The 10,527-nt window shown below is 45.2% G+C and overlaps 2 protein-coding genes across 2 annotated transcripts in view; both read right to left on the bottom strand.

Moving 5' to 3' along the window:
• Nucleotides 1–253: 253 nt before the first annotated feature.
• Nucleotides 254–4,299, bottom strand: LOC311318493 (4-galactosyl-N-acetylglucosaminide 3-alpha-L-fucosyltransferase 9-like; the record flags this gene model as incomplete). The annotated part of the gene is made up of 4 exons (XM_084449843.1): nucleotides 254–1,171; nucleotides 3,515–3,778; nucleotides 3,964–4,133; nucleotides 4,287–4,299. 4 exons carry the CDS (start codon nucleotides 4,297–4,299, stop codon nucleotides 254–256), a joined length of 1,365 nt encoding a protein of 454 aa, XP_084305969.1.
• A 1,536-nt stretch (nucleotides 4,300–5,835) lies between these two features.
• polq (polymerase (DNA directed), theta) overlaps nucleotides 5,836–10,527 on the bottom strand; it is a gene marked incomplete at both ends in the record, with an annotated part of 30,439 nt that continues 25,747 nt past the window's right edge. The window contains 1 exon segment of the mRNA XM_084449842.1: nucleotides 5,836–5,949. Within this exon segment, the coding sequence (XP_084305968.1) occupies nucleotides 5,836–5,949 (114 nt within the window).

Genomic DNA, 10,527 nt, shown 5'->3' with positions numbered 1-10,527 from the left:
GCTGCACTTGAAGATAATAATAAATTCACTAAATGAAGATCACCTGCCTCCTAATTGTGTTCTGACTGACACTCAGGAGTGAACCCACGTTTAAACTAAGAACCAGTACAGTCCTTTGAATTCCCTCACCAACAAATTACTTTTAAAATTCAAGCTACATACAAATTACAAAATACTTTACAAGTAATTAAAATACACATTTTAAATACATTATCTCTGATAAGTATAACACACATGAATACTGGAAGAGGTTTCAATCAAAGTACCACTTGTACAGGTCGTGAACAACACTATAGGCCCTGTCTCTGGACATGTGATCACAGGCTAAACATATGGGATGGATGAACTCCTTCTGCGTACTCAGAAGATGGGGTTTTGCTTCGAGGAACGTTCTCCACTGGAAGTAGCGCAAGTACATCTCGTCGTTCTTGTCTAGCTGGAGGAGCAAGTCTGCCAGACCCTTTGCGTCAGAGAAGTCATTGATGTGGATGAATGAATCGGCAGGAATGAACTCCTCATAGTTCTGTCTGGGTGGGCCAAGTACCACTGGAACAGTACCCGCAGCTAAGGGTCCGTTCAGCTTTTCTGTGATGTAGTCTTTGTGGACTGAGTTCTCAAATGAGAGATAAAATTTACAACTACCGATGGTTGAGTAATAGTCCTCATATTTCAAATGAATTCCTGCAAAAGCCCCAAAGATATGCACTTTTATGTGTTTACTCAGCTCTTGATAGTAGTGTGCTCTTAAAGCTGTTCCAGTTGTAGTATCAGTATTACTCACTATCCAACAAACTAATTTATCTTTCATGGGCAGCAAAAAATTATCATCATGCCGCTTAGCCACCAGCAAGTCATTTCGTACAGTGATGTCGGCATCTCGTCGGTAGCTCAATGTCAGATTGAAAAGGTTTTCCACACCCGGTACTTTGATCGTATTTGTTGGGGATTCAACATGAAACCAGATCCATTTCTGCATAGGCGGGCGTGGAGACTGGGGCAGTGTAGACAGTCTAACATGTTTGTGATAGAAAATAACCCCGTCGGCTTTGCTATATAGGGATCTGTCATCTGTTAAAACACAATTATCAATGTTGAATAGTGATTTACAATCATTAAAGTCGAAGACTACATCCAATGGCCAGAACCACAGCAGCACAAGGGGCTTGCCTCTCTGTTCAGAAAGCAACCCGTCATCCGCTTCCATGGATGGATGCTGAACCTTCCAAGGACATTCTGGTTCAAAGAAAATGTAAAAAATTGCTACTACAAAGCACACTATCCCAATAGTAGCAACAATTGTTAGACCACGTCTTTTGGCCGTTGTGATTGACATCGTAGGAGTTGTCTGCACGCACACACACACACACACACACATACAGATTTAGTCATGGATGAAAAAAAAATAAAAAATAGCCTATATATATATATAATCACATCGGATGGGTTACTGAGGTCAAATCTATCAGGATTGGACCTAGGGGGAATGTAACGACAGACATGTTTTAGTGGTAGAATTTTAGAAGAATTGTAGAAATGCTGTGATTGATATTTCTACCAACATTTGTGAAAATTGCAACAAAACATACAATAGGACAATGAATTGGACTGTATAGCCTACGGTGAAATGCATAATGTGAAAATCAGCATAATGTAAACATCAATTAGCCTACATTTAATTTTCTGAAGAGAAAAGTTATTTGATAGTGTAAGAATAGCGCCAACGTTAATGATTATAAATGCTCACCTCTCATTACCGTCTTCTCTCTTGAGTGTTAACGTTGTGACCATGGACACAAAAGTAGTCTCGGAGGGATGTAAAGATGCCCCTGGGGAAGGGCCAACCAGGTTCGTGACTAAACTGGTTCATCGTGGTGGTGTTGCCACACACCCGACCCGCTGCAATCCTGTTCTCCTGTGTTCACACCCCGCCCTGCCACCAGGCACTATATCGGTTGTTGCTCTTGTGTTGTAGGCTAGTCTCCCTCTGGTTCCTCAAGTCCCAGTTCCCCAGCTGGGTCCGAATGTCCATACTACATAACATAGGTGCTAACCTGCTCATTGGGAGCAATTTGGGGTTAAGTACTTGCTGAAGGACACTTCGACAAGGGAACAGTCGGAGCTGGGATTCAAACCACTGACCCTTCGATCACTGAACGACCCGCTCTACCAACTGAGCTACAGCCGCCCCCACTATTTAGTACGTACTACTCCGTGAAAACACGTTTAGTATGCGAGATACCCGACGCATCCAGTGAAAGTGACGGGCTCCGGCTCGCGATTCATGTTAAACTTATAACAATATTGAGCTAGCCAGTCATTGGAGTTGGTCATCCAGCAGGCTTGATCCTCACCTTTCTTTATAATCCAAAGTGTGGAATATTGTGATAATTATCCACAAAATGTTCTTCCTTTGCCTCGTTTAGCACCAGCTGCATTATTGGGGTTGGTGATAAGCGTGTGCAGTGGAGGGGTTCTTTTGGGTGGAATTAGCCGTTGGATTGTTATGCTTAAATAAAATAAAATAATAAAATAAATATTGTTATGCTTAAATTATGGTTTGCTTGTTTGATAACGTTATTTGATTCAGTCCGTCAGGCTGTCACCGTCATGAATGAGACGGTCCCAGTTTATAGACGGCCCAAGCTTTTAACTTCAGATGAACGTTTTTTGGCCAACTGTTAACATAACAATAAGCTCTATGTGGCTATCTAGATATTGTCCCGCATCATTTTACAGCCTGTATTTGTTCGACCTTGCAACTGCTTGCGCTTGAGCTTACGCTACCTTAGCTAACGTTAGGGGAATAGCTGGTTAGATTGTGGTCAGACATAACGTGGGCTGCCTGGTACTGTCCAGGTGCTGGTTAGCTATGAGGCAGGAGCCTGGTACTGTCCAGGTGCTGGTTAGCTATGAGGCAGGAGCCTGGTACTGTCCAGGTGCTGGTTAGCTATGAGGCAGGAGCCTGGTACTGTCCAGGTGCTGGTTAGCTATGAGGCGGGATCCCAGCGACCGTTGCATCCCCCATCCTGCGAGAGAGGGTTATCAGCTGGGCTGGGACTCCGCCTCTCATCGCTAACCAGCAACTGAGCCAATCGAGCTAATGGTAGTTAGCTAGCTCGATCGTAAATTACTCAAACAGAATAAATATGACACCGATAAGCACACATATGCCCATAGTTAGCTTAATCTTGATATAACTAAGACATCTGCTTTTTTTCTCCCACCGACAGATTTAACTACAATGTCCACAAACATTTAAACTATAGGTTGGGGAATTACTGTAGCCTCAACATTGATGTATTAATAGAACCTCAACTTCCACCAATTTTGTATTGCAATTTTTTATTTTAGGACCAGCTGACGCACAGCCCACTGTTGATGGCTGTCGACCATCTGCGGAGGAGGCAAAGCTGGGTGCGGAGGTGTTAGGGGGCTCGAGGAGGAGACAGGCTTGATCTTGGAGACATGGAATAGAGGATGGACCCCCTGCAGAGACAGGAAGCTTGAGATGTACCACAGAAGGGTTGACGATGCGCTCGATCTCGTACGGGCCGATGTAGCGGGAGGCCAGCTTCCTGGAGGATGTCGGCAACAGGAGGTCAGCGGCGGAGAGCCACACCTTCTGCCCCACCTCGTACTCTGGGGCCGGAGTGCACCGATGGTTGGCTCCACGATGCGTGCGCTCGTTGGTACGGAGAAGGGCTGAATGCATTGCTCTCCTGACCCCACGGCAGCAACGGAAATGGGCCTGGACAGAAGGAACCGCCATCTTGGACTCCTGGAGGGGGAACAGAGGGGGCTGGTTCCACAGAGAGCACTCAAACAGCGACAAACCCGTGGCAGAGCAGGTGAGGGCGTTCAGGGAGTACTCCACCCAGGGCAGCTCCTTACTCTGTTTGACCAGGGTGGTTGCCGGGGGAGAGGCCAGACCCGGGATGTGAACTGTGGACCTTGGTCACCCACAGTGTCCTTAGGAAGGCCGTGGAGCCGATAGACGTTCTGCATCAACAGCTCGGCTGTCTCGGAGGAGGAAGGGAGCGCTACCAGGTGCACAGCCTTGGGGAACCGGTCATCCACGGTGAGGGTGACTGTGTTGCCCTGGGAGGGAGGCAGACCGGTGACTAAGTCCAAGGCTATGTGTGACCAAGGGCGACAGGGGGGACAGGAAGGGGACGCAGGAGACCGTCTGGCGGCTGGTGGGACGCCTTCCCTCAGGCGCACACTGGGCACACATTTAGGGGGCGTTGATAGGGCAGATATCTTTAGGAGCGTTGAGTAAGTCATACATTTCTCAACCATGGATAGGCGTGGATAGGGCACGGGGTGTGGTTATCCTCGTATGAGTCATACGGGGGGAATTTTATCAACCATTTGAAAATGGGATGAGAAATTTAACACATCTACTTCTCCCAAAACTAAAGAACATTAAATAGAATATTATATTACAATAACAACAATTAAAGAAGAACATTCTCAGCGGAAAATACATTTTCACCGTTTTTCCAACTGGATTTGGCAAAATATGTGTGATCTGTTTTGTTACGTTGATTGGCTGAAGGAGTTCGTCTGTCAACACAAGTACTCCCGCCCACTCAAATCGCTCTGGACAGCTGCAAGTCCAGACTCATAGTGAAAACATAAAAAAAATCACAAGAGTCTGGTTTACCAGGATAATATCTCCTAGTCCTAGGTGTAGGCCTACTCTTGGGTATTCTTTCCAAGGCTGATAAGGACACGTCGTTTCATTAAAAATTGTGTGATTTGTTGTGTGACAAAGTTAGCACTTTATGCTAACTATGGTCGACGGCCGTCTGTCAACGGTGTCTGTCTGTATCCCAAATATCTCCACATCAGGTCCACTGTATGAAGTTAATATGCGGCCGGTGTATTGCTCAGGACCTAAGGACATGCATGGGTCACATGAAACTGAGTGTTTCAAAGTTACGGTTTTAGTGTACAAAGCCCATCCCTGTGTATCATAGCCCATAGATAGTAGCCCAGATAGATAGTAAAATGTATATAATGTATATCATCTCACTTTATATAACCAATGCACATATATAACCAGTTACTTTATATAACCATTGCACATTGCGCTACCATTGCACTTTACTGTATAGATTATTGTGAATAATGCTTCCTTATCATAGTAAAATAATTGTGGTTTGTTGCACTTCTGGTTGGACGCACATAGTTTCATGTCTTGTGCTGTGTAATGACAATAAAGTGAATCTAATATAATCTAATTTTGACATAATGCTGCTCCGGAGTTCCACCAATTCATTCACATTGTACTGCTCTAGCATACATATTTACTACACCTAAGTCAAGCCAATCAATAGAAATACTGCTCCGAATAGAACCCGACACTGTACGAAGTTGATACAAACACTTTTGATAGACACATCTTAGAAATATTTGTTTTATTGACAAATAAACCTAATATATAGGGGGAAATGAAGTTTCCAGGGCTGGAATAGGATCCAATACAAAATATGATCTTTTATCACAGGATAATCACAAATAGTACACTGACAAATATACACTTGCATGTTACAGTATAGTGGAATACAAATTCACATTCACTTAATTTATATACAGCACAACAAAATATTAACAAGTTAAAGTAAAGTAATCTTTGTACTTCTAGTCTATTTAATTCATGTTGTTAAAAATCTATTATTCCTCTTTCAACTCATGTTGGAAAAAAACTGATTGCATTAATTAATTTTACATTTGTCAAGCACTCCGGTTTCAGATAGATAAATTCACACACACACACACACACACACACACACACACACACACACACACACACACACACACACACACACACTAGATGTCCATGTCCTGGAGGTCTCCCCAGCTGGGTCCCACCTTTACCTTGGCCCTGAGCTTCACAAACAGCTTGACTGCTGACTCCATCTCCTTCTTCACTATTTGAGCCACCTGAGAGAGAGAGATGTTTACAGTATAATGTCTACATCTTATCATTTCTGTTATTGTCCCCTACCCCGACGGCAGCCGGGGGACTATGAATTGGGCAATGTTTGTGAGTCTGTGTATGTCCCCATAGTACCAGAATCCAGCACTAAAGGGGCGTTTTTCACTTAATTTTTCCATTGCAAGGTACATGCTATTTACATTAAAAATATGCTTGGTGTCTCGGTAAAAATGTAGTCCAGTTACTCAGGAAACGTCCACAGAGAGCCGAGCCTGAGGTGTTGAGTAGCGCTATATTTCAAAATTCATTACATTGGCCTAGAGGAACGCTTCACAAATCTGCAGGTCACTAACAGGCGAACCGAAAGTAGACGCTAGACAACAAAAATGGAGCATTCTTGTTTAGAATGCACAGGCTCCTCGAGATGGACAAGCAAGGGCGCAATGAGAGGGGGTGCAGAGGGTGCAAAATCAGGGGGGGGGTGCCAAGGAGCAGGACCACTGACTGACAGAACAGGGCTAACGTTAGCAGTGGCGTTTGGTGGGTTCTGGCACCAGGTATGCCAGAGCCAGCGAAGCGTGCGAGCCGCTTCTACAGCACGCACACACATTTTTTGCATGCCCTGATGGCAGGTTTCTAGGCACCAGAAGGGCCCTTGTCCCAATTAGGTGAAAATCTCGATTTATTTTCGCTTTTCGGTCTGAAAGCAACTTAAAGTGGGGTAAAGAGGAACTCCGTTTTTCTGCGTATGAGGTATTGAAGGAATCTGAAGGATTAGGATCTTTGGTAAATACGGGACCAAAGTGACAAAAAAGAGGTTTCATCAGGGTTTTTTATTTTTTTTATTTTTTTTATCAGGTTTAACGGAAAAAAATAGGTTTCATCAGGTTTAAAGAAAAAAAGGTTGCAATATGAGTCAAAAACTAACAGCAAGGGAGAAGGAGAAATAAGATAGTCCTAATAATAAATATATGAGGAAACATTAGAGTGGAAGTAATACAAAAGCACTACATCCGCTCCTGCTCCGGTCTCCCACCAGAGTGCAGACCTAATCTCTTCTGCACCGAGCTTTGAAGAACGTGCTCTGGGGAATTTGTGGGAAGATGGAGGGGCAGCCGGTGGCATGGTCATGAGAAGTGGCAGGATTCTCAGACAAGGGAATAAAGCAATATTGACCGTGATGAACACTGTGGTCAGAGCCAAGAGACAAAGGGGCCCTCATGGTCAGCAGGGCGACCGGAATAGAGTAAACGGGAAACCAGCTAGGAGGCGCAGAATTCTGCAATTTGTGGAAAAATTGGACACTGGAAGAATGAATACCCGAACGCTAAGTCAAAACTACACTGCGTTTTACAAATGGAGGGGAGAAGGCCGGGGTGATGGACAGAACCGTGGCCAAGGGAGACAGGGGGACAAGCCCCTGGGGGGCAAGGGGGACAAGCCCCTGGGGGGCAAGGGGGACAAGCCGCTGGGGGGCAAGGGGGACAAGCCGCTGGGGGGCAAGGGGGACAAGCCGCTGGGGGGCAAGGGGGACAAGCCGCTGGGGGATTGGGGGACAAGCCGCTGGGGGGCAAGGGGGACAAGCCGCTAGGGGGCAAGGGGGACAAGCTGCTGGGGGGCAAGGGGGACAAGCCGCTGGGGGGCAAGGGGGACAAGCCGCTGGGGGATTGGGGGACAAGCCGCTGGGGGATTGGGGGACAAGCCGCTGGGGGGCAAGGGGGACAAGCCGCTGGGGAGCAAGGGGGACAAGCCGCTAGGGGGCAAGGGGGACAAGCCGCTGGGGAGCAAGGGGGACAAGCCGCTGGGGGGCAAGGGGGACAAGCCGCTGGGGGGCAAGCCGCTGGGGAGCAAGGGGGACAAGCCGCTAGGGGGCAAGGGGGACAAGCCGCTGGGGGGCAAGCCGCTGGGGAGCAAGGGGGACAAGCCGCTAGGGGGCAAGGGGGACAAGCCGCTGGGGGGCAAGGGGGACAAGCCGCTAGGGGGCAAGGGGGACAAGCCCCTGGGGGGCAAGGGGGACAAGCCGCTGGGGGGCAAGGAGCGGGTGAGTGATTAATTTGCAATGTGTATGGAATGTGCTAAACAAATTAAATATCCTTGCTCCCATTGGCCATTCCAAATATGAAACCCCAGTCACATACAGGCCTACTGGGGTTCCCCCACAAAAGTGTCATTACGCACGCAGCAGAACGTCTGAAAACATCCGCTGACGCAAATTATGTCAAACCCGGATAAAAATCAGAAAAATAAGTCAATGAAAACATAAAATGAAATATAACATTACATGATGCCGTGACCCCAACAAACATAATGTTGAAAGTAGATATTGAAGTAGTTTTGCTGTTTAGACAGAACTCAGCTTTGAGTTGCACTCAGGTGACCTTTTGCCTAGGCCCTAGACACAGTGCATATTTAAATAGCCACACAGTCTGAGTCATGTAGGGCGATAGAAGCTAAGAATGTTATCTGCTGACTTGTTGACCATCAGAATCTTACCAGTTGCACAACGACAGCAGGTGCAAGGATTGGGTAATCTAACCAGTCACCCAACGACCTGGAATGCTCCGGTCGCCCTAGCAACGGTCTAATCTTGACCTGGTTGATTGACAAATAACCATATTGAGCACGATTGCATTCGACACCTGACATGATCTGTCTTCTGACCGAGAAAAGGCATCTACTTAAGAGCCCTATATCAGACAAATAGGCCTACATTAGGAAAGTCTAGTGTATGACTGACGACATGTACCGGCAGTGACTACTTTCTTCTGCAAAACTCAGTGTTGTCTTAATAACAGCTAGGCCTAGGCCACTGTAGATGGCCCTCTCCTCCATCGGCTACCACCCCCCATCTTTTTACTATGAACTTCACCCAGGGAACTGGATTTAGACTAAATGTCTGGATTGGAATTACATTACCTTTCCTCCGTACAGTGACGGGGCTACTAAAATACAGGGGCCCTGTTCGATTTCAGCATTTATCACATGCCGATATGTTTTTATGCTTATTAAAAGCATTAGCCTACACATCAGCTAACTGTTCCAAAATCTAACATATATTAAATCCAATGCATAGTGTGCGTGCCTGTGGAGGGGAGGGTTACCAGGGCCGTACTATAGCCTAGCCCTAACCTAATAGCCTGGGTTTAGGCTACCTTGCTGTGGCGGAGGCAGTGCTCACGCGTGTTTATAATAACATCGATCTTATAGTTATTATATATATATAATCTCATAAGACATCACAATGATCTATCCTTTACGTCGAACAGGAGAAAGAAGGCGAGAATCCGCGAAAGCAGTGTGAACCAAGACGTGTACTTTCGTTTCGTACAACCGGGCATCATTTCGATCACGTGTCGATCACGACTCAAAAGACCCAATGTGTCTCCGGCGTGAAAAGGGTCTAAGAAGCTTCTTAGCGCTAAGAAGCTTTTGGGAAACCCGGCCAATATGTTTTTAGGCCTACTGGTTAGAGGTCCATTATGGCCTGGGTTACACGGCAACTTTTCGAGAAGGTTTGGTTCCCGTTTGCACCTCACAGTTGCACGGCAACGGTATTAGCGTTTTGAAAACCTGTGAAATTTCGAGAACACCTGAGGTGTTTTGTCGTTCATACTTTCCTGGATTCCGTTGTCATGTAAACAGGCGAAAGTGATCTAGTTTTGATAACGATGAAGGATGTTCAGCTATTGTACGGTTAAATTATAACACAACATAATTTTAAAGCCCAGAATGTGATTGTAGGATTCAATGTGATTACTTAGTCGAAATAGGCTACTTGTCCGACCAAGATTCTATTTAGATCTAGCCTATTAGTCAAGCAATAAAGCTTGTTAGATAGAAATAGGCTATACATTCATAAAATAGACTACGAGTTTCCTAACTATATGATTTGTATAATGACTGGTTTGCTTCCATACATAGGGAGTGTATTTTGAGCAGGGTGCTGCTGACAAAAGTCAAGCCCAATCTCTCAAAGGCATGGTGTGCAATGTAAAAAGTAGGACTATCTTTATTTCATTTTGTTAGGATAATCTATTCGATTTGATCATGTTCTGCTATTCTAATCTGTTCTATCTATGTTATTCTTTTATGCATTATAATAGTCAAAACACAATCTCCAAAGACACAGCAGCAGCATTAGAGCCTAATTTAGACAAAGTGCAATCTCCAAACACTAGACTTCGAAAAATGACACCCTCTCACATCTAGACAGAGTTTTTAGTCACAGACTACACGATTTTGCAAAGGCTGGGATCATGCAGGTCATTTGCATTAAGAGTAAAAACTTCAGATAATATTAAACATGTTTGATTTTACCAGAACTTCCAGAGAAAAAGACTGATTGAACACTGGGATTGCCCCGAGCACGATCGGACTCTAGCCAAACTACATGTATTTAAATGATTTGGATGGATGGACAAAATGAATTATTATGGGATATGATCCAGGGTAGGGAGGGGAGAGGAAGCGCCTGGTCTAGCAGGCCTACATCAAAAGAAACAACAACAATAATAATAATAATTACAATCAGACCGTAATAATAACAAGTATAATAACTATAATACTAATAATAATAATAACAC

The sequence above is a fragment of the Borostomias antarcticus genome (genome assembly GCF_949987555.1).
Source record: "Borostomias antarcticus genome assembly, chromosome: 15".
NCBI lineage: Eukaryota > Metazoa > Chordata > Actinopteri > Stomiiformes > Stomiidae > Borostomias > Borostomias antarcticus.
Note: the sequence above shows the minus strand (reverse complement) of the source record. Positions and strands in the feature narration are given on the sequence as shown.